This window comes from Chrysemys picta, chromosome 7 (assembly GCF_011386835.1).
Source record: "Chrysemys picta bellii isolate R12L10 chromosome 7, ASM1138683v2, whole genome shotgun sequence".
Taxonomy (NCBI): domain Eukaryota; kingdom Metazoa; phylum Chordata; order Testudines; family Emydidae; genus Chrysemys; species Chrysemys picta.
Genome location: NC_088797.1, coordinates 63,360,552 through 63,385,149, shown reverse-complemented (window position 1 = coordinate 63,385,149; position 24,598 = coordinate 63,360,552). Strand labels below are relative to the sequence as shown.

Below are 24,598 nucleotides of genomic sequence, written 5' to 3'. Positions count from 1 at the left end.
AGGTGAACAAGCCCCTGATGGTGTGGCTGATGTGATTAGGTCCTATGATGGTGTCCCTTGAATAGATATATGGACAGAGCTGGCAACGTGCTTTGTTGCAAGGAAAGGTTCCTGGGTTAGTGTTTTTGTTGTGTGGTTGCTGGTGAGTATTTGCTTCAGGTTGGGGGGCTGTCTGTAAGCGAGGACTGGCCTGTCTCCCAAGATCTGTGAGAGTGATGGATTGTCCTTCAGGATAGGTTGTAGTTCCTTGATGATGTGCTGGAGAGGTTTTAGTTGGGGGCTGAAGGTGATGGCTAGTGGCATTCTGTTACTTTCTTTTTTGGGCCTGTCCTGTAGTAGGTGACTTCTGGGTACTCTTCTGGCTCTGTCAATCTGTTTCTTCACTTCAGCAGGTGGGTATTGTAGTTTTAAGAACGCTTGATAGAGATCTTGTAGGTGTTTGTCTCTGTCTGAGGGATTGGAGTAAATGCGGTTGTATCTTAGAGCTTGGCTGTAGACAATGGATCGTGTGATGTGGTCTGGATGAAAACTGGAGGCATGTAGGTAAGTATAGCGGTCAGTAGGTTTCCGGTATAGGGTGGTGTTTATGTGACGATCGCTTATTAGCACTGTAGTGTCTAGGGAGTGGATCTCTTGTGTGGACTGGTTCAGGCAGAGGTTGATAGTGGGATGGAAATTGTTGAAATCATGGTGGAATTCCTCAAGGGCTTCTTTTCCATGGGTCCAGATTATGAAGATGTCATCAATGTAGCGCAAGTAGAGTAGGGGCATTAGGGGATGAGAGCTGAGGAAGCATTGTTCTAAGTCAGCCATAAAAATGTTGGCATACTGTGGGAACATGGGGTACCCATAGCAGTGCCGCTGACCTGAAGGTATATATTGTCCCCAAATGTGAAATAGTTGTGGGTGAAGACAAAGTCATAAAGTTCAGCCACCAGGTTTGCCGTGACATTATCGGGGATACTGTTCCTGACGGCTAAGTAAGTTAACTATCCGTAATGCTAAATGTAGAAAAAAAAAGGAGCAAAAGCCATCAGCTCTCAGTCAGTATGCAGACTCCCATGTAGAGGATGGATTTTCCTGTGATTGGACATACAACTAGAACTATGATGTCTTCCTTTTTCCCCACCCTCAGATCCAGGTATTTGTGTGTTCAGATTTTTATTAAACATGTGCCCCATTCCTGGGCAAAAATTATCTTGAAAACATGCATCTTACGTTTGGATCAGAACAATCAGGTAGGGCTCAGCCTAGAGAAGGTTCTGTCCCCAGTGCCTGACAACCTAACCTTGGTCTATCCAACTGCATCATTCCTGTGCAGCATAGCTGTCCTGGAGGATGAGGAGATCTCTAAAGTAGCCAGGACCCAATCCATTCAGAGCTGTCAATTAGGTGCAGTATCTTGAACACTCTAATGTGAAGAAGCGGAGTTCACAAAACATGTGTGTGTGATATGTTTGCATAGGCTTTTGCTGCTAATGACGTGAGCTGCCATGTGGAGTGTCAATTTCAGCCTTCTTGTGATGGCTGTGTTAAGCCCAAGGCACAGTGAACTGCAGTAGTCTAACCTGGGGATAATGAAAATGTAGTTCTTATCTAAACAAGAGGAGGAAGAGGGCCAGAGATGGATGAGGGCATTCCTTGTCCTTTTGGCAATTTTTATGTCCAGGAGCAAAGGTGAGTCCGGCATGATCCTGAAACTGTGCGTCACCTGGACAATCTGATGCCCTTGATCACTTGCAAGTTTAGTGTATGAAGTCACTCAAAAAGTGCCCCTTCCTGCTGTCATCATTTTTGTCTCTCTTATATTGAGCTTGAACCAACTACTCTCATCCATCTGCTGATATCTTCCAGGGGCTGAGACATCTTGATGATGGCAGGAGTCGAATCAGTGGAGGAGACATACAGTTGTGACATCTGCATGTTGCTGACGCACGAGTCTATGGTGTCTCATGATCGCTCAGCAAGAGCTCAAAATAGGTGTTAAAGAGGGAAAGAGTGGGGGACTCTGCCTGAGACAGGATGGGTGATGGGGAGTAGTTCCCTACAACAATTCTCTGGGATCTCAACCATAGTTAGTCCCCAAAGCTTGGGTGTTCACCAAAAGCACAGTAGGGCTCACACTAGTAGATCTCTCTGCAGCCTTCAGTGTATCAGCAAAGACATTTATTTCCTGTCTAAAATAAGAAGAAGTTCATATATCAACCCCAGCAGAGTTGTTTCTGAGCAGTGTTCTGGCCTGAAATCTGACTGTGGTATCCAGGACACTGACAGAGGACATACTCTACTGGAGCTTGAAAGCCAGCAACTTTTCAATGTCTTAGCCAAAAAAGGGGAGATTGGAAACATGGCAATGGTTGGTGAGCTATTAGCACTAAGTGGAAGCTTCTGAAAGATGGCTTCAGATGATCTTCAGAGGGATTCTGCCTGTTCCTAGACAAGAGCAACAAAGGTGTGACAAGACTATGGTGATCAACAGATGGCTCAGGCAGTGGTGCTATAAGGAGGGCTTTGGGATGTATGGCCACTGGGATGCATTCATGGACAGAGGATTGTTCTCTTGGGATGGACTTCACCTGAGTAGGGAGGGAAATAGACTTCTAGGATGGAGGCTGGCACAACTGATTAAGAGAGCTTTAAACTAGGAATTGGGGGGAGATGTCCTAGTAATCTCCACGCCGGATTTTAACACTGAGAGGGAAGAAAACGAAATAAGAAAGGATACAGCCGTGGGTAGGAGAATGGACATAAGGAGGAAGGGTAATGTAGATACCAGTCTAACAGGTGATACTGGCAGTAGAATGTCTGGGCATAATCGGGTAAAGAATGTGAGCGAAGCCAAACAGCAAAAATTAAGATGTTTGTACACCAATGCGAGGAGCCTAGGTAACAAAATGGAGGAACTAGAGTTACTAGTGCAGGAAATGAAACCACATATTATAGGGATAACAGAAACATGGTGGAATAGTAGTCATGACTGGAGTACAAGTATTGAAGGGTATGTGCTGTTTAGGAAAGACAGAAATAAAGGCAAAGGTGGTGGAGTAGCACTGTATATCAATGATGAGGTAGACTGTAAAGAAATAAGAAGGGATGGAATGGATAAGACAGAGTCTGTCTGGGCAAAAACCACATCGGGGAAGAAAGCTACTGGAGCCACCCCTGGGATAGTGCTTGGGGTGTGGTATAGACCACCGGGATCTGATTTGGATATGGATAGAGACCTCTTTAATGTTTTTAATGAAGTAAATACTAATAAGAATTATGTAATCATGGGAGACTGACTTCCCAGACATAGACTGGAGGACAAGTGCTAGTAATAATAATAGGGCTCAGATTTTCCTGGATGCGATAGCTGATGGATTCTTTCACCAAGTAGTTGCTGAACCAACAAGAGGGTATGCCATTTTAGATTTGGTTATGGTGAGTAGTGAGGACCTCATAGAAGAAATGGTTGTAGGGGACAACCGTGGTTCGAGTGATCATAAGCTAATTCAGTTTAAACTAAATTGAAGGATAAACAAAAATAGATCTGTGACTAGGGTTTTTGATTTCAAAAGGGCTAACTTAAAAACATTAAGGAAATTAGTTAGGGAAGTGGATTGGACTGAAGAACTTGTGGATTTGAAGGCGGAGGAGGCCTGGAATTACTTCAAGTTAAAGTTGCAGAAACTATCAGAAGCCTGCATCCCAAGAAAGGGGAAAAAATTCATAGGCAGGAGTTGTAGACCAAGCTGGATAAGCAAGCATCTCAGAGAGGTGATTAAGAAAAAGCAGAAAGCCTACAAGGAGTGGAAGATGGGAAGGATCAGCAAGGAAAGCTACTTTATTGAGGTCAGAACATGTAGGGATAAAGTGAGAAGGCCAAAAGCCATGTAGAGTTGGACCTTGCAAAGGGAATTAAAACCAATAGTAAAAGGTTCTATAGCCATATAAATAAGAAAAAAACAAAGAAAGAAGAAGTGGGACTGCTAAACACTGAGGATGGAGTGGAGGTTAAGGATAATCTAGGCATGGCCCAACATCTAAACAAATATTTTGCCTCAGTCTTTAATGAGGCTAATGAGGAGCTTAGGGATAATGGTAGGATGACAAATGGGAATGAGGATATGGAGGTAGATATTACCACATCTGAGGTAGAAGCCAAACTCGAACAGCTTAATGGGACTAAATCGGGGAGCCCAGATAATCTTCATCCAAGAATATTAAAGGAACTGGCACATTAAATTGCAAGCCCATTAGCAAGAATTTTTAATAAATCTGTAAACTCAGGAGTTGTACTGTATGACTGGATAATTGCTAACATAGTTCCTATTTTTAAGAAAGGAAAAAGTGATCTGGGTAACTACAGGCCTGTTAGTTGGACATCTGTAGCATGCAAGGTCACGGGGAAAAATTTGAAGAAGAAAGTAGTTAAGGACATTGAGGTCAATAGTAATTGAGACAAAATACAACATGGTTTTACAAAAGGTAGATTGTGCCAAACCAACCTGATCTCCTTCTTTGAGAAGGTAACAGATTTTTTAGACAAAGGAAACGCAGTGAATCTAATTTACCTCGATTTCAGTAAGGCATTTGATATGATTCCACCTGGGGAATGATTAGCTAAATTGGAAAAGAAGGGGATCAATATGAAAATTGAAAGGTGGATAAGGAATTGGTTAAAGGGGAGACTACAACGGGTCATACTGAAAGGTGAACTGTCAGGCTGGAGGGAGGTTACTAGTGGAGTTCCTCAGGGATCGGTTTTGGGACCAATCTTATTTAATCTTTTTATAAGTGACCTTGGCACAAAAAGTGGGAATGTGCTAATAAAGTTTGTGGATGACACAAAGCTGGGAAGTATTGCCAATACAGAGAAGGACTGGGATATCATACAGGAAGATCTGGATGACCTTGTAAACTGGAGTAATAGTAATAGGATGAAATTTAATAGTGAAAAATGCAAGGTCATGCATTTAGGGATTAATAACAAGAATTTTTGTTATAAGCTGGGGATGCATCAGTTGGAAGTAACAGAGGAGGAGAAGGACCTCGGAGTATTGGTTGATCACAGGAGGACTATGAACTGCCAATGTGATATGGCCGTGAAAAAAGCTAATGCGGTCTTGGGATGCATCAGGCGAGGTATTTCCAGTAGAGATAAGGAGGTGTTAGTACCGTTATACAAGGCACTGGTGAGACCTCATCTGGAATACTGTGTGCCGTTCTGGTCTCCGATGTATAAGAAGGATAAATTCAAACTGGAACGGGTACAGAGAAGGGCTACTAGGATGATCCGAGGAATGGAAAACCTGTCTTATGAAAGGAGACTCAAAGAGCTTGGCTTGTTTAGCCTAACCAAAAGGCGGCTGAGGGAAGATAAGATTGGTCTCTATAAATGTATCAGAGGAATAAATACCAGGGAGGGAGAGGAATTATTTAAGCTCAGTACCAATGTGGACACAAGAACAAATGGATATAAACTGGCCATCAGGAAGTTTAGACTTTACATTAGACGAAGGTTTCTAACCATCAGAGGAATGAAGTGAAGTTCCCCTTCCAAGGGGAGCAGTGGGGGAAAAAGACATATCTGACTTCAAGACTAAATTTGATAAGTTTATGGAGGGGATGGTATGATGGGATAGCCTAATTTTGGCAATTAATTGATCTTTGACGATTAGCAGTAAATATGCCCAATGGCCTGTGATGGGATGTTAGGTGGAGTGGGATCTGAGTTACTACAGAGAATTCTTTCCTGGGTGTCTGGCTGGTGAGTCTTGCCCACATGCTCAGAGTTTAGCTGAGTGCCATATTTGGGGTCGGGAAGGAATTTTCCTCCAGGGCAGATTGGCAGAGGCCCTGGGTTTTTTTTTTGCCTTCCTCTGCAGCGTGGGACATGGGTCACTCGCTGGAGGATTCTCTGCACCTTGAAGTCTTTAAACCACAATTCGAGGACTTCAATAGCTCAGACATAGGTTAGAGGTTTGATACAGAAGTGGGTGGGTGAGATTCTCTGGCCTGCGCTGTGCAGGAGGTCAGACTAGACGATCATAGTGGTCCCTTCTGACCTTAAAGTCTATGATTCTATCTGCAAGCGCTCTTCCAAAGAAGCGTTTATGGTCTGATATAAAGTATTCGTTGGTGGTCTTGACCAGGCATGAATGACAGGTAGCAGTTCCAGAAGCCAGATACACCTCAGAGCTTCCAGGGCCTCTATCCAGGGGATTGGTCTAAATTCCACCAGAGGAGGCAGGACAGGAGGCAACCTTGGCTCTGGAGAAGTTACCTTTGTTGCAGTGAGGTCCTCTGATTCTAGCAATTTTGTTTGTGAAATAGGCAGAGAGCTCTCTACAGAGATAGGGGCTTTGGTTTGCAAGGATTCTGGGTCTGTTAGGTATCTTACTGCATGGACCAGCTTTGGGGGTCATGATTTGACAAATGCAATTGAATAAGGTTCTTTCAGTTGCCTTCAAGGCTGTAGCAGATGTCCACAGGTAGGTACTCACCTTTTCAGGGACTGACCATGAGGAATTTGCACCACAGGTGCTCCAGCCTTCTGCTTTCACACTTTATTTGATGTGGTCTTTTGAGAACCACAGTGACCTATGAGGGAAATATGGGGGAAGGAGCTATTTTAAGGCTTGCTTGTTGAGGTTTCTGGCCAGCAGCTAATTGCAGCGTTCTACTAGGTTGTTTTTGCACTGGTCTTTTGGCTGGGTGGTTTCCCCCACTTAGTTCTGAAGGTTTTGAGGGACCAAGAACTTGGGTCATACAGGGATCTACAAATATGCTTGACAACTGAAAGTTTCAGATAGAATACATCTGCTGTTGGCTGAATGGATTACATACAACATAAAAGTGGACGATAATTAAAACCAGACTGGACAAATCACTACGAAGCATCCTATTAAGAATGATCCTGCACTGGCCCTAAGGAATACATTGGATGATTTAATACGTTTATGATTCTGTGAATTCCAACTGAGATACATTTTTGACCTAATACTTGACAGAGCCATTTGTTTTTCACATTAAACTCATAAATCTAGTTTGCTTTATTTTTACAGATCAGAATTTCTATTGGAACTGCAATGATGTAATGGTAACATGGCATGGAAAAAACCCAAAAGGTGAAAAGATCATTACTTCACTATTAAATACAAACATTAATATACATTTAGGAAATAAATCAAACCTCAAATGAGCCACAAGTTCTTTTTCCTCCATTAGGAAATCCAGAAGAACCTTGCTAGCATAGTTATAAGCTTTTTCTATTTGCTCCACATATGCTCGCTCTTTCAATGTGTAGATGACCTCTTTAGCCTCAGGGCAGGTAACATCACAACCACATTCTCGAACAACATTTAAATATTTCCCTAAAAGGAAAAAAAAAGTGGCAGCTGCTGTTTAGTCTGACTAATATTAATGCAATTAATTTGCACTCTCTCAAACAGGTAGACATTTAGGCCAAAACTTTCAAATATAAGGGTATAATTTTCAAAAATGTCTATGTGGTTTAGAAGTCAAGAGGACGCAAGCACTTTTAAAAATTTTACCCTAGGTATCTAAAATTAGACTCCTAAATCCACATATAGGCACTCAGAACTGGCCTGATATCCAGAAATGCTGAGCAACCTTAGCTCTCAATGAAGTCAATGGGAGTTGCAGATACTCAAAACCTTTGAAAATCAGGGATTATATCTCAGAAATGTGGAGCACCTAGCACTTCTCACTGAGAACAATGGGAACTGATGGGATGTTGGAGATTTGTGAAAAACTGGATTACTTCATTTATGTGCCTAAATCAAAACAAAGACCTTTTGAAACTCAGGCTTGTTGTAGGTGCTGCGCCCTTCTGAAAGTCAGGCTCCAGGCTACATGTGAGGATTTCAAAGCAGTTTACAAAGACTCACAACCCACTTTTGTGAGATAAGTATGGATTATAGGGCTGTCAATTAATCGCAGTTAACTCACGTGATTAACTAAAAAAAAATTAATTGCAATTTAAAAATTAATCTCGATTAATCACAGTTTTAATCACACTGTTAAACAATAAAATACCAATTTAAATTTATTAAATATTTTGGACGTTTTCTACATTTTCAAATATTTTGTTTCAATTTACAACACAGAATACAAAGTGTATAGTGTTCACTTAATATTATTTTTATTACAAATATTTGCACTGTAAAAATGATAAAAGAATAGTATTTTTCAATTCACCTCATACAAGTACTGTAGTGCAATCTCTTTATCGTGAAAGTGCAATTTACAAATGTAGATTTTGTTGTTGTTACATAACTGCACTCAAAAACAAAACAATGTAAAACTTTAGAGCCTACAAATCCACCCAGTCCTACCTCTTGTTCAGCCAATCACTAAGACAAACAAATTTGTTTACATTTACGGGAGATAATGCTGCCCACTTCTTATTTACGTCACCTGAAAATAAGAACAGGTGTTCTCATGGCACTGTTGTAGCCAGCACTGCTAGGTATTTACATGCCAGGTACGCTAAACATTTGTATGCCCCTTCATGCTTTGGCCACCATTCCAGAGAACATGTTTCCATGCCGATGAGGCTCGTTAAAAAAAATAATGAATTAATTAAATTTGTGACTGAACTCCTTGGAGGAGAACTGTATATCTTCTGCTCAGTTTTACCTGCATTCTGCCATATATTTCGTGTTATGGCAATCTCGGATGATGACCCAGCATATGTTCGTTTTAAGAACGCTTTCACTGCAGATTTGACAAAACGCAAAGAAGGTATCAATGTGAGATTTCTAAAAGTAGCTACAGCACTCGACCTAAGGTTTAAAAATCTGAAGTGCCTTCCAAAATCTGAGAGCATGTTTTCAGAAGTCGTAAAAGAGCAACAGTCCAATGCAGAAACTACAGAACCGGAACCACCAAAAAAGAAAATCAATTTTTTGATGGGGGCATCTGATTCAGATGATGAAAATGAATGTGTGTCAGTCCGCACTGCTTTGGATCGTTATCGAGCAGAACCTATCATCAGCATGGACGCATGTCCTCTGGAATGGTGGCTGAAGCATGAAGGGACATATGAATCTTTAACGCATCTGGCACATAAATATCTTGCGATGCTGGCTTCAATAATGCCATGCAAATGCCTGTTCTCACTTTCAGGAGACATTGTAAACAAGCAGCAGGCAGCATTATCTCCTGCAAATATAAACAAATTTGTTTGTCTGAATGACTGGCTGAACAAGAAGTAGAACTCAGTGGACTTATAGGCTCTAAAGTTTTACATTGTTTTATTTTTTGAGTGCAGTTATTTTCTTGTACATAATTCTACATTTGTAAGTTCAACTTTCATGATAAAGAGATTTCACTTTCATGATACAGAGATTGTATTTGTTTTAGGTGAACTGAAAAATACTATTTCTTTTTCACAGTGAAGATATTTGTAATAAAAAATAAAGTGAGCACTGTACACTTTGTATTCTGTACTGTAATTGAAATCAATACATTTGAAAATGTAGAAAACATCCAAAAATATTTAAATAAATGGCATTCTATTATTGAGCGTGATTAATTGTGTGATTAAATTTTTTTAAATTGCTTGACAGCCCTAATAGATTATCATCACCGTTTTACAGACAAGGAAACTGAGGCACAGTGAAGGGAAATGACATACCCAAGAATAGAACTCAACACTCCAAGGTTCCAATCCTGTGTCTTAACCATTAGTTGATCCTTCTTCTCTGGAAGGAGTATGCCAAGGCATACTGTAGTCTTCCCATAATAAAAAATGCTGATTAATAGCCCCAAATCATACACTGACAATGTGAAACAGAAAAGTTGATGTGATTACTGACTTTCATTATTGTGGCAAATTGCCGGCACTATTATGATGGGTCCTGCGCTTTCTCCTCTTGTGGGGGGTTTCAGGGCGCTGTTTCTCGCCCCTGATCTGGGGTATCAACTGTCCCACTAGTGTCCCAGAGAAGGGGAGTGGAGAGGGAGGGACCCGGGCCTGCCCTCTACTCCAGGTCCCAGCCCAGGGGCCCTAGAGATAGCGGCAGACCACTTGAACTAGCGATACTTTCCCCTGGGCCACTTCCCTCTTTGGCCCTCTAGCTTGTGGGGGATTCCTGCCCTCTCTCCGCTTGGGCCAAGTTTCTCTCAACCCCTTGTCTCTGTGGAGTCTCTCTGCTCCGCACAAGCCGGGTTTTCCTTTACCTAGGGTCTTGGTCTTCTGGCCCGCCACAGCACTTCTCCAAACTGCTCTCCTCCAAACTGCTATCTACTCCAACCCCAAACCACTCTGCTTCAATTCCTCCAAACCGCTCTCTGCTCCAACACTAAACCACTCTGCTTCAACTCTTTTCTCCCTGTCGATTGAAACAGAGGGTTTTTATCAGGTGACTGGCTTCAGGTGCTCTAATTAATCTATAGCAACCTCTCTTCCCTCTACAGGAAATAAGGCTCTCATTATCCTGGGGCTTACATATCTCCCCTCGATCACTCTCCTGTTGCCCTCTGGCCATGCTGTATCACATTATGCATGTCTGTGCATCTCAAGTGCAATTTAAAATGTTAATGTCGTTTAGTGCAACTATGAGCTGAATAGTAGAAGAATTTATAGCAACCAATCACTTCCATCCTGTGTTGTCACTGTACATCTTAGACACTTCTATACATTCAGTCAGAGTCACTTACTTACCTGTGCTAAGTATCTTGTCAGCCATTTTCTGTAGGAATGATGGAATTTGTTGCTGAACAACAGTATATCTTTGATCCCAATATTTGTCATTATAATCCTCTTGTATCTTCTCCTTCTGCAACTCGTGTTCTTCCACCATGAACTCACTGTGCAATTAAAGCAGGTTTTTTAGATACAACAAGTACAAACAAGATTACTATTTAACTTGACCTCAAACTAGTAATGTGATCTATCAGAAATGGGAATCCATAAGACTTCTGGCTCCTGGAATAATTCCTAATAAATGTTTCACGAGCACTGGTGTCTTGATGATTGGTATTCAGTTGTGGCAACAGAAATGGCAATATGCTAAGTCTCAGTATTGACCTGTAGCCGTCACCACTGGGGAATGTAAATAAGTGAAGCCATATATAAAGCACCATTTGTAATTATGGAATTTTAGAAGACGTCTACCAGGGCTAAGCACAATTCAATTACAGTGGAATAAACTAAGAAATTAGCATAATTTTAGTGAAATATGTACATTCCCACCACAAGAAAACATGTTTCTCTCTTGAAAATAAAATATCTAAACAATCAATATGAACTATAATTTTTCTAGTATTCTAAAAATGTTATCCAATCATTAAACACACAATGAAAATATTCCATAATCTGTTAAATTACAAAAAATGCATCAATAAAAAACTTAATTCCACAAAAACCGGGATATTTCAGTTCCCAGAGTAACTGTAACTCAAACTGTTGATAACCTGTCCTGTTAAATAATCCTGTTAATGGATGTAGTGAGGTGGAGTGGCCTCCCTCCAAACTTGAGAGCAAGGGACCACTACACTCCCCATGGTGCGAAGAGACAAACCTGCCCCACTCCCCTTGCTGGAAGTACCAGCACGAGGCAGGACATATAAAGGGAGGGCACTGCAGCTCAGTTGAGCGGGAGACATGGAAGGAGGCAGATGTCTCCAGTCCACTGCAGAACTCTGGAGCTGAAACTGCACTGTGCAGCACCCTGCCCCCAGAGGAGACCAACCCTGGACAGGCGTTGCCAGGACCCCAGGACTGGGGTAGGAAATAACCCAAGGAAACCAGATTTTGTCTGGTTTTGTCGCTGGAGCACGAGTCAGCAGGTTTTGGTGGGATCCTCAGTGACCTAGTGGCAGAACCATCTGCCACTGTTAGGGCCCTGGGCTGAGACCTGGTAGAGTAGGGTGGGGCCTATTCACCCCAGGCTAGAAGGCCTGTGCATTCTTTGTGGCTTGCCCCAGCCAGGAGACTGGGGGTCCAGACTGTATTTGCTGGCTGCCCTAGCCAGGAGGCTTAGGCAAAAGTCTGCTCCATGTTCTATCCCATCCAGAGGGCCAGAGTCCAGACTGTATGTTTGCTGGTTGCCCTAGCCAGGAGGCTTAGGCTAAAGTCTGCCCCCTTTCTCTGCCCCAAGAGTCCTAGACTGTTGAGTGCTGTCTGCCTTAGTCCGGAGACTTAGGCTAAAGACTGCTCCCTGTTCTGCCCTGCCCAGAGGATAGGAGTTTCCCTTATAGACTGTTAATGCTGTCTGCCTCAGCCAGGAGGCTGTGGGCTCTGCCTGCTTAGAGGCCCAGAGCCCTAGACTCTTGACTGGTGTCAGCCCTAGCCAGAAGATTCTGGGCCAAAGACTGCTTACTGCTCTATTTTGCCCCTCCCAAGGGGGCTAGAGCTCCAGACTGTTAATGGTTGTGTGTCCCATTAGGAGGCTATGAGCTCCAGACTGCTTGCAGCTCAGCCCCACCAGCAGGGCCTGAGCCCAACTGCTGCTGCAGTGAGGCAGAGTGGCCTCCCTCCCTGCTTGAGAACGAGGGAGCACTAAAACTGACTATAGTTAATGCTACACAAACTAAGCAGAAATAAGGTGGTTTTCAGTCTGACCTGAGTGTGTGTAAAATCTTAACTATACATTAATAAATAGTTAATTTCCTTGAATTTTAAAAACAAAAAAGAGATAAAGAAGGTTCCAGTGCATTTGACTATATGGCCACAGACTAAAAGCATGTGCATTTAAACATGTGATCTAACAACCCCACATTCCAGTCAAAGTTTGCTGAGTCTAGGGCCGTGCATCCCTGTGAAAACTAGGGACTGACAGAACCGGGGACCCAGCAGGAAGTCTCCCTGACCAGCTGGGCCACCTATTTTTATAGTTTGTTTTTTTTAACATAGCCCTGGAGAGTACAAAAGCACATTTAATTACCACATTTTCAAATATGGCAGGATGATGAAAAGGAAGGCTAGCTGACAGGAAGCTGAAGCAGTCATGGTTAAGATGATTCAAAGCTCAAATGGTCTGTCATAATCAGTTTACACTGCATTTTGTGTGCAGAGTTCCACAGACATGAATTCATATAATCGGTATTGTTCAAAATGAGATGACAGCAGCATGCAGTATGAAATTTTAAAATATTTTTAGTTTTATTAAATTATCATTTTAGTTATTGCTAAATGAAATTCCTTAACCTATGTCAAAGCCACCAATCCTCAGGAAGAATGTTATCTATACTACAGCTAGAATCATACAACTGGGTCAGTGTCTACTTATAGCAACAAGGTCCAGTACAACCAAACAGCAGCATTCTTCTGGCATAATCATGTTGGCTTGACAACATCTACCATGATGTACAATAACTCTTGCATCAGTGCATTCTAAGGAAAAAAATAAGCAGCTGTCCTTCCCCCATGCTGCCTCAAACACTCATGCCAGGGACAGAAGACTGCAAGTATTTTACACCATGGATTTTGGGATGTTCTTCAGTACAGGCACCTGGGATGTAGGAAGATTGACTAGCCTGGTTACACAGACCTGAGAAGTGAGGTTTTTACCCACGAAAGCTTTTGCCCAAATAAATCTGTTAGTCTTTAAGGTGCCACCAGACTCCTTGTTGTTTTTGTAGATACAGACTAACACGGCTACCCCCTGATACCAGATAGGTGTGTGATGGAATACTCCCATGTATTCACATCCTACATACTACCGTAATAATCATTGTGCAAGGTATGCCTTGTAAGGTATCATTTGAAAACTCAAAATTGGCTGGTCAGTATAGTATTGATAAAATATGTGTGGCAACATTGTATATGAAGTTAACATCATACAGAGGAATCTTTTATTAACGTATGTTCCAAACCCCACAGCCCTGCCCTGAAGAGTCTGGTCAGTAGTCTTGTTGGAAGCATGTGGTGAGATATTTTGCTTGAATCTGATACAGTTTGTTAAGTTAGGCCCTAGAAAGCGTTTTATTTTTATCGTAACCATTTCTGACTTTTATGCCGCATTACTTGTATTCACTTAAAATCTCTCTCTTTGTGGTTAATAAACATGTTTTATTGTTTTGTCTAATCCAGCGTGTCTGGGTAACTCTATTTAGGATAATAGGCTAGTGTATATTATTCCCTTCAAGGAATAAGGGGCTTAATATATTTGGACTATCCAGGAGAGGGCTGGGCAGTACAGGATACACATTTCTGGGGGGAAATCCGGAACTGGGAGTGTGTTGGAGTCACCCTGCAGTATAACCAAGGCTGGTGAAAGCCAGGCTGTGACTGACAGGCTGCAGTTACACAAACACATCTGGGAGTGATCTGCATGCTGGTGGCATTTGGTGAGCAGTCCAGGTTGGAGGCTACAGCAGCAAGGTATTGCACAGCACCCCAGGTCACAAGGCAAGGTGACATAGCTCCCGACTGGTCTGGATTGTACTTTAGTATGTCACAAGTTGGTTCCATCTCCAGTGCAGGTTGTCACAAATTGTGTTACAGCCTTGTTATTGAGCAGTACTGGTACCACTCACAGTGAGGAACCATGTTTTAACCATGGCAAGAGAAGTAAACCTTGTGTGGAGTCAGATATTGTATAGCATGGCTACAAATTTACCAAATCTCTATAGTATAGATTGGCCTTAAAATTAAAAGCCAAGCCATTGAAGAAAATTCTGGTTTGAGTTATACAAGGATGAAAAGTAAATCTAAAAAGTGTGCACTGTGGAAAATGCCATTTCCCCATATTACGATAAAATCCCTTTATGCCATTTTTAAGTTATCAAACTTTGTAAAAAGAAAAGAAATTCTGTTGGACTGTGAACAAGCATGATCTGCACTGGTTTCTTACTGCTTTCCATGTGGAACATGAGGCATTGGTTTTCATTTATAAAGCCCTACATGGCTTGGGACCAGTGCAGTTGAAAGAAGCCCCTCTCCCTGTGACATACCTCCACAGCTGCGGTCAGGGGAGGCACTTAAGCTGGACTTCCCTCAAAAAAAAAAAAAAAAAAAAAAGAAACTGAGCACTGTTGGCAGGACATTCTTCCCAAGAGCTCCTGACTTTGGAATCTGCTTCTCCATCCCTGGAAATGGCTTGAATCTGATTACCTATATTCCCAGGCTTTGGGGAATGCAGGGCTGCCCTGAGGGCACATCGGGGAGAGGACTGGACTTCATTTTCAGGGTTTTTTCCTCACACCCCCGGGATCGGGGGCAAAGACAGGCTACTAGTTTTATTCTTTGTTGTACAATTGTGTCTTTAATATATGTAAAATAGGCACTTTATTTTGGTGCTACCATCATTTACTCAAAAGCAAATCAATATTACAGTGTACTAGAAAATGTAAAACTAACAATCAGGATTTATTAATTTTGTTTCAATGTTTCTGTACCTGTATGGATCATTGATGATGCCTCTATAGATCCACTTCTCCAGAATTTCAAAATAAGGCACGCTGGCTGCCTTGGTTAAGTATAGACACAGCTCTTGTGCTTGGCTGTCTCCTGTATAGTTGAAAGTCCTGTCGTGAAGTAAGCTAAGGGTTGACCCTCCCATACACTCACCTTTATCCACAGAAGTGGCTATAATTAAAAAAAAAAAAAAAAAAAGGAAAAACTCTTAAGGCAAAAGGCATTTAATTTAAATCTACACATTTACAGAATGAGTCATTTTGTTAAAGGCTATCAAGGCTCAAAGTAACAGACTGAGAATTCTGAAACACGGGCTTAACTATTGGCAATTCACACAAACATCTGGTTATGGAAAGAGTTATCAGCTAATTAGTTGGCTAGATTTCAGCATAAGAATTGTGGTTTATTAACTCAGATGCTACATAAAATGCAGCACGCTCCTCACTTTTGAAGTGCACACGTGCTATTATTTAGCGGATTCTCAGCACCCATTCCGCTATGCAGTCAACATTTAAAGATGACCTGAAAACATTTTTTTAATAAAACAAGAACAGATGTTAAAAAATCCTCCAAGTCACCAGGGTTAAAGTCAAGCACATGCACAAATGTTTGCAGGATCAGGGTCCAAAAAGCTCCCTAGACCCAGGGGACACAGGAACAGGTCCATTCTCCAGATGGGTAATTGAGGAATCCTAACGTATGTCTACGTTGCAGCTCAGAGTGAGCCTCCTAGCCTGGGAAGACAAGATTCATACTAGCTCAAGCTAGCGTACTAAAAATAGCAGTGTGGACGTTGTGCCTCAAGCAGCAGCTCGGGCTTTCAAGTCCACCTGACTATTTGGGACTGAGCTCAGGTAGCTAGCCTGAGTCTCCACTAGAGCCACAACATCCACATTGTTATTTTTAGCACGCTAGCTCAAGTCAAGCTACAATAGTCTGTCTACCTGGGCTGAGAGACTCACTCCTAGCATGAGTGCAGACATAACTAAAGTGACTTGCTAAAGGTTACATAGGACATTAGTGACACAGCTGGGAAGAGAAGCCTGATCTCTAAGGGTACATCTACACAGGAAGTGGCAGGAAGTCTGAGCCCAGGTTGTCAGATTTGGGGCTCACGCTCCCACACTAAAATAGATATGTAGATGTTGCGGCTCAGGCTCTGAAGCCTCGGGGAATGGGGGGTGCTTCAGAACCTAAGCTCCAACTTGAGCCGCAATGTCTACGTAGCTATTTTTAGTGCGTAGCACAAGCCTGAGCCTGTCAACCTGGGCTCAGACTTGCTGCCGCTCACTATGTAGATGTATCCACTGGTGGTAGATGTTTATTTTCTCCACTAACACACACAGTTCTCATGCAAATTGCTTCAACCTCTGAATTCAGTTAGGATAACAGTAAAATTTGGGTAAAGGGGATGCTTTGCTAAAGCAATGGGGCAAGTGCAAAGTACTACTAGCCATAACTGAGAGGAATTTGTTGAATTGCATGGGAGACTGGAAGTATGTGGTCATGCCAAGGAAATACACTCCCAAACTTGGCACAGCATTCTGCAGTTATGCCAGAATGGCTTTCTTCAAAAGTACTATACTAAAGCAATACTGTACTTGGGGCAAATGAATGGGTTAGTATTACAGTGTGGGGCAGGAGATGGGAACTGCAGGACACCTGCATGTTTCAGAGCAAGGGGAACCTTAACTTAGCTTGTTAGCTATAGCATTCCAGAAAAGGGAAATTTAAGGAAGTGGCACTTGTAAGACAGTTCATCTGGTCTCCCTGAAGCAGTACACACCCTCCCCTTCACTTCAAAATTCAGAGAATCTTTAAAGAACAGATTTTTATTTTGATCAAAAACCTCCCGTTAGGCTACAGAGGAGTTTTAAGGTCCCATCAAACTGAAGAGGACTGATTCAACCTTAACTATGATTGCCACTAACAAACAGTGTTATGGAGGCACATTAAAGTCAGTAACAAATCAGTAAACCTGTTAATACAGCACTAATTAAACCATTGCTACTTGGTCCTCTTCTGGAATCTCATAACAGAGTTTTGATAATTAAAATCCTCTTTAGAGTTCACTTTGAACGCTGTACAGAAGCAGATTACTGCATGTAATGTGGGCATCATTTATAGTTCTATGCAGCTTTTGGAACCTCGTGACAAAGACATGAAAAATTTAACAATCATTAGAAAGTATGGACACCTACCAAGTGAAGCAAGAATCTCCATGGTCCTCATTGTGGGCTGGATATAAAACCACAGTTTCTGTAGGGACAAAAGCCCTTGTCTCTGAAGATGCTCCAGCTGGGTGATAAGAATCATGTATTCTTTGATAAGGGTCCTCATTGCTGCTGCCAAAGCATGATTTACCTGTCCGTACTCGAACGAAGATTTTTCCTCAATGAACCTGCAAAAAAGCGTACAAAAAATTGTTTGTCAAGGCAGTGTTTAATGTTTTCAGGAGCTGTATTTACATGTCATTGTAGAAGCATGAAGGGCAGAGTGCAACCTAGTTAGAAGCTGCACTGTCATCTTGAAATCTATGCAGTTTTTAAAAAAATAAATATAAAGTAGCTTTAAGGGCTATACTTGCCTTGACTCCCTCCAGTCAATTTTTGTTGTTTAACCATCACATTTTTCTATTTTTAAAAGCATTCCCTCCCCCTGGTGCTGTGTGAAATGTAGGGTAATAAGATATTGCTGACTTCATATGTGCTTCTGATTCTAGCCACTGGGGGACTTTAACAACAATATTTTTTATTAAAGTAGCACTCAAGGGCAAACATAGATGAAGAACATTCCCTGCTCCAGGGAGCTTACAAAAAATACATACAGATGAAATCAGGGAATAACATACATGCAAATAAGCATGGTGCTGATCAGCACACATTAGTTAGTTACGGACTTCACGTTGGGTTTTTAATCTTGGAATATAGGTCAGGGGAGAGGAATGGCAGGTATGGGGGAGTTAGCGAGAGTAGGAACAGGAAGGAAAGAACAGGCAGTCCCAGCTCACTACCTGCCTAGTCATGGTCACAGCAGGGCTCAGCATCTAACTGCTAGGTGGTAAGGGATGGGCAAGTTGACAAAGTGAAAGTGAGCTTGACATTGCAGTAAACTAAGAAAGCAACTCTGTAGGGTGGAGTTAAATTGTCAAGGGCCTTAAAGGTGAAGGTAAAGCCAGTGGAAGGACAGAGAAGGGAGTGATGTGATCAATAACAAGCCAGGAAGATGATCTGAGCAGCAGCAATGTGAACGGACTAAAGAAAGGCAAGGTTGCAGTGAAGAGGCGATTACTGTAGGACCTGGCTGAGATTTTTAGCTGTGTAGACAGAAAGAGAATACTGAATCTTCGAAATATTACATAGGAAGAAGTAGCAAAAATTAGACATGGTCTGGGTTTTTATACAATTTTTTTCCAAATTAATTAGTATCCCACTAGAATCAGTCATCATAGCAGATTTTAGCGAGGTGTTGGACTCTTTTTTTGGACAAGTCAAGCTGGCCCAAGCATACACAGTCACATGCTAGAAGCATTATAAAAGATCACATGTAAAAAATAGGGTGAAAAGATGTCTAGAGGTTGGAAAACCCTACAATGAAGGATTTTATTTTTTTCTCCTCTCCACATTCCACATATTCACAAGTAGATTTCTTCCTGATTTCTACAAATTTGATGGACTCAGTGCTTCATAATGAAATCAAGTCTATCATGATCTCTGATCATGCACCAGCAATACTACAATTTCCCCCTCCCAAGACAAACTGGATTTGTAAAGGATGGAGACTGAACTCCTCTCTTTTGAAAGATAAACATTCTCAATACTCTGTCACAGAAGAAATTGGGTTTTTCTTCAAAACAAATGATATGTCAGAGATATCCTGATCTACCCTGTAGGATGAGCTTTTATTAGGGGAAGGATCATTTCATACTCAGTGGTTAGAAAGAGGGCTTACCAGGCTCAGCTCCTGGAATTAACCAAACAATTTAAATGTCTAGATTTAGAATGTGCAAACTACCCCTCCCAAGGAATCTTAAAAAATTAATCTTCAGTGTGAAGTAAATAGATCGACTTCAGCACAAGCCAAATTCGCTCTTTTTATACTCAAACAAACACACTGGGAGTTGGGAAAAAGAGGATAAAATTATTGCATGAAGATTAAAAGTGAGAGGCCAAACATCCCGAATAGTATTCCTCAAATCAGAACAAGGATAGGTTATTACTAATTAAAAAGAGCTCAATAATCAATTTTTGAAATTCTACCAGTTCAATAATTTTTTACGATAATAATTCACCACCTGACCCAAAAGAGCCGAATAAAGTTGTTCAAACTCAACCTCCCACAAATCTCAGAAGAGCAACATGCAAGACTGGCATCTCCCTTGCAATCCGAGGAAATAATCAAGTTCATAACAGAAATAAGCCTGAGCAAGACTTTCCCCACCAGGAGGATGCTTACTGATAGAATTCTATCAAAGTCTCAAAGAAATTCTGATTCCTAAGCTATTATACATTTCCAAAAATGCCTTAAATAAAGATATGTTATGTCCTACTATGAGGAAAGCCCTAACTATTGTACTATTTAAACTGGGTAAGAATGTGCGAAAGTGTAATAACTATAGACCCATCTCTTTAATCAATAATGATATAAAATACTTTCAAAAATACTGGCTGAGAGGCTTGAAAAAGTAATGAGTGATAGGGTTCATCCCAATCAAGTGAGATTTATTAAAAAAAAAAAGCATGATTCAGATCACACACAGGTGATTAATGTTATTGCATTCCACCAACGTTCTAGAAATTCCCATGCAATCATTTAATCATCTCGACACACAAAGTCTTTGACAGAGTGAAAAGGCAATATCAGTTTCTTACCCTAGATAAATTTGGGTGGGGAAATTCTTTATTTCATGGATAAAACTGTTATATTATAATTTCAACTCTCACATCTTAAAAAATAGCACAATATCCCTCCTTTGATTTTTTGGGGGGAATTAACCAGGGATGCCTGCTCTCCCCTCTCCTGTTCAATCTAGCATTAGAACCACTTGCAATATTATATTAGGGAACACAGGTATTTAAGGGATCAAATCACGGACTCAGGAGACAAAATCCTTCCATATGCAGGCATCATCTTATTTATTAAAGATCTGGATCAATCTATTCCAGATATCCTACATACAATAGATAACTGACAAATTCTCTGACTTACAAGATACATTGGGATAAGTCAGAAGCAATGATGATCTCATTGGATCTATTTGGAAGTAACTCTCCTGTAGGGACATTTAGATGGCAACAGAGACTTCAGAGATCATGGCATCCTGTTCCCAAAGAAAATTAAGAACATAGGCAAGGTTAACCTAGCCTCAACTATGCAATTAGCAACAATTTAAATCGATGACAGGCACTACCTCTCTTCCTTTGGGAAAAATAAACAATTAAAATGAATACCTTTTCCAGGATCCTTTTTATTCTGAATTCCCTCCCTATCTATATTCCTCCCTTTTATTTTACCAAAATTAACAACATGTTCAGTCCTTCTTGTGAGGTGCCGGTAACAAACCCAGATTCTCCTTACAAAGATTACAGCTCCCTGCCAAAAGAGGTGGGTTTAGATTTTCCAACTTCAAACTTTATCATCAGGGAATAATTCTTAGCCAAGCTGCACAGCAGCTCATTCCCTCCTGCTGTAGAGCCCCAGATCAGCTCCAGCTGGAAGAAGAATTGGTTACTCCTTTACCCCTTTCCAAGGTGCTGCACTTGGATTACTATCGATTCCCTAAAGAACAATTACCATTATTGTGGCAGTCAGAAATACTTGGCATACGTCTACTAAATTTAAAAATCACCCTTTTCTACATAGCAAGGCCTCTATCTGGGGTAACTTGAAACTCTCTCTAGCAGGCAACCCCATCATTTGGCCAGACTGCATTAGGAAAGGGATTTTGACTATCAGTCAATTTATTGAAAATTATACCTTCCTCTCCTTTACAATATTAAAAAAGATGTTCAATCTACAGACCAAGGAGGAGTGGGAATGTATCTAACTTAAAAATGCCATCTCCTATCTGTTTGGTTCCAATGCCTGAGCTACCCCGACCCACCTGAACTGATTTCATTTCTCCAATTATTATCCAGATTGCCAAGAGCTATGGTAACACTATATACAAACTTGGACGGCAAATTTGACTTAAACACAGATTCCCTAAAAAAGAAATGGGAGGAGGAACTAGGCCAATTATTCTCTGCTAACCAATAGAAACATATTTTAGCCAGTGCTCTGAGCTGTTCCTTGGACCTCCGTTTATGATTAATCCATCAGAAAATCACATGGAACATGCATCAGACCCCTCTCCGACTGTTCAAAACAGGTGCCGCTAAGTCAGACAAACGTTGACACTGTGATTCAGCAGGTGCTAACTTCACCCGTATGCTCTGCGAATGCTCCTATACCTGTAGGTTTTGAGCAGAACTTAACTGCAGAGTTAATTTTTTCCTATAAAATAAAATTGTCTTACAAGCTAAAACATATCATTTTAAACCTAATGGATGTTAACTGGAAGCTGAATAAATCTGAAAAATTTTGGATAAGCAGACCACTAATAATTGCTAAAATTACTACAAAAATGGAAATACAAAAAGTGACCAACAATTGAAGACTGGCACATAGATTTCATAGGCTTGACCCTCTTTCCGTGATGGCCAAGAAAAATTCTCAGAGACATGGGATGCTTTCCTGGAAGTATCTGAATGGTCCTATTAAATGCTTCCTTCCTGCTCTCTACCCACTGCCTTTCCCTGCCCCCCCCTACCTACACCTCCCTTGCTTCTATTTTTTATCTTAATAATTTTTCTTTAATTAGTTGGATATTTATAAACAAATTTTGTTTATACAAAATACAAAGTACTGATTTATATTTTAACCTTTCCTATTTTATTTATTTATTGATAAAATTAAATGTATCAAATATAGCTATAAGAAGTTTATGTATAGTTTGTCATGGTTTTTTTTTCAGTATATATATTTAAAACACTAATAAGTTAACAGAAAAAGAAACATGGTCTGGATGTGAGTCTAGAGAGAGGGTGGAGACTGTTACTAGCCTGAGTGACAGGAGTACGGTGATGTGGTCCACAGTGATAGAGAGGTGGGAGGTTTGGAGCGGGGTTCAGTTTTGGCCATGCTGAGTTTAAGTTGTTGGCTGGACACCCTTGAGGAGATGTTCAGACAGACAGGCAGAGATGCAACTTTGGATGGAGGAAGTGGAGTCTGGAGTGGAAAGGTAGATTAGAGAGTCATCAGTGTAAATATGGTAGGCATCTGGATAAGATTACCCAGCAATAAGATAAAAAAAGAGAATAGGATGGATCCAAGGCCGAAGTCCTGTGGGATACCTATTGAAAGTGTGCACGGGTGGGGGAAGATGAAAGGGAGGCATTGGAGCAAATTATTAGAGAGGTAAGAGAACCACAAAAAGACAGTCACAAAAGCCAAAGGAGGACAAGACTTCAAGAGGAAGAGCATGGTTGATAGTGTCAAAGGCAGAAGTCTGGAGTACAGGACCTGAGATCTGGCCAGAAGAGTTAATTTGAGGCTCTGGCGAGAACAATTTTTGGGAGCATAGAGGGTGGGAGCCACATGGAGCAGCCCTAGGAAGAAGATTGAGGAAAAGAACTCCAGAGAGCAAGTAGTGAGGGCATGACTGAGGAGTTTGGAAAGGAAAGGAGATGAGAGATTGGATAATACTTTGAAGGTGAAGTGAGCTCCTTTCTAAGAACTATCATTAATACTTATAGGAAAGGTTTGGCCCTGACACGGGCCATTATCACCATTGTTTTTCTGATCGGGTGGCCCTTTAAGAACGTTCAGTTGCTGATTTGATTACATTTGTTGTGCTTTGGCACGTAACAGGGGAGACTGCATGAAAATTGTCATCTCCTCCCCCAGAAGTTCTAGGATTCTGTCTTCCCCATAGGCAGTGGACTGCACATAACCAACTTCAGAAAACATACAGGTGTGGATATCTCCTCCACAAATGGAAAAATAAAAAAAAAAAAAATCACCAAATTGTGTTGCCTGGTTTGTACCTCATCACAGTCACATCACAGACAACTGTCCCATTCACACTTACAGTGGTGACACAAAGGGATCCACCTAGCTACCGCAGAAGCATTAGAAGGGTTTTCAAATCTCAAGATTCAGCTATAATCTCAGCCCGTGGCTTTTTAAATGCCATATGAAAGAAGAATACTTATAGCAGATGTATAAGTAAAGTGGAGTAAACCATTTACTTCACTAGTATGTGCTGAGTGCCCCCAGTGAGCAGTCACCCCAACCCCACTAGCCAGAGTTCAGAGACGCATTCAGCATGCAAACACCACAAACTGCTCTTCCTGCCCCCATTTAAGACCCCAAAAGCCCTGAACCACACAAACAGCTGTGATGCTAGGACATCACAACTACTGCTCCACTCTGCTGAAGCTAAGGTGCTGACCCAATAGAGACTCAGGTAGGGGCTGGCTTGTAAGCCAGCTGCACAACTTTGAGGAGGTTTTTTATTTTATTTTATATCCCAATGGGTATAAACTAAACTAAGGTGGTTTCTAAACCAGGCAGCATACTTGCAAATAAAACATTGCATAAAACATCACAAACTGAGATTCTGTAATTCAATTCTGGGTGTCAGATAAAACCAGACAGACACATCCTGACATGGGAACAACAAAGGCCACATCGGATACCTGGTCACAGTGGAGTAACTCGCAGCTACAGGAAGAATCCTGGTCACTAGCTCTTTGACTGACATGTCCAAATTGGGATCCACTAAGAAAGCTCGGTTCTGCCTGCCTATGAGAGGCTGTGCTGTGATGTATCTTCCATCCACTCCAATCAAGACATACAGCAAGTCTTCCACAATTGTGGACTCTTGAGAAGCTAAGGGTAAGGTACCTATTTGAAAACAGAGGACAAAAAGTACAAAATCTGAACATACGACAGAACTATTCTCAGCCCTTTTTCATTCCTCCATGGCTTTTTGATTGGTATGCTCAGGCTGGATTAAAAGACAGCGAAACATGGAGAGGAGGTGCTGTTAAAAGGGACAGCATGCATCATTCTCCTCAATGGCAATGCTGTCTTCCCACCTTTTAGTACAAGCAGAGTGAAACTAGGCCTTGTAGTAAGGATAAACCAAAGCAATTTTCAGAGAAGATGGACTACAGTGCA

The 24,598-nt window shown here is 41.4% G+C and overlaps 1 protein-coding gene across 2 annotated transcripts in view; it reads right to left on the bottom strand.

The window, feature by feature from the left end:
- The window catches only part of TUBGCP2 (tubulin gamma complex component 2), an 88,152-nt gene that overhangs the window by 40,823 nt on the left and 22,731 nt on the right, over window positions 1-24,598 (bottom strand). For both annotated transcript variants that reach the window (XM_005310794.5, XM_005310793.5), the window contains exons 6-10: window positions 24,115-24,322; window positions 17,575-17,774; window positions 15,355-15,544; window positions 10,676-10,821; window positions 7,178-7,358 (exon numbers count right to left, since the gene is read on the bottom strand). In XM_005310794.5, coding sequence (XP_005310851.2) covers window positions 7,178-7,358; window positions 10,676-10,821; window positions 15,355-15,544; window positions 17,575-17,774; window positions 24,115-24,322 — 925 coding nt within the window. The remainder of the gene's footprint in view (window positions 1-7,177; window positions 7,359-10,675; window positions 10,822-15,354; window positions 15,545-17,574; window positions 17,775-24,114; window positions 24,323-24,598) is intronic.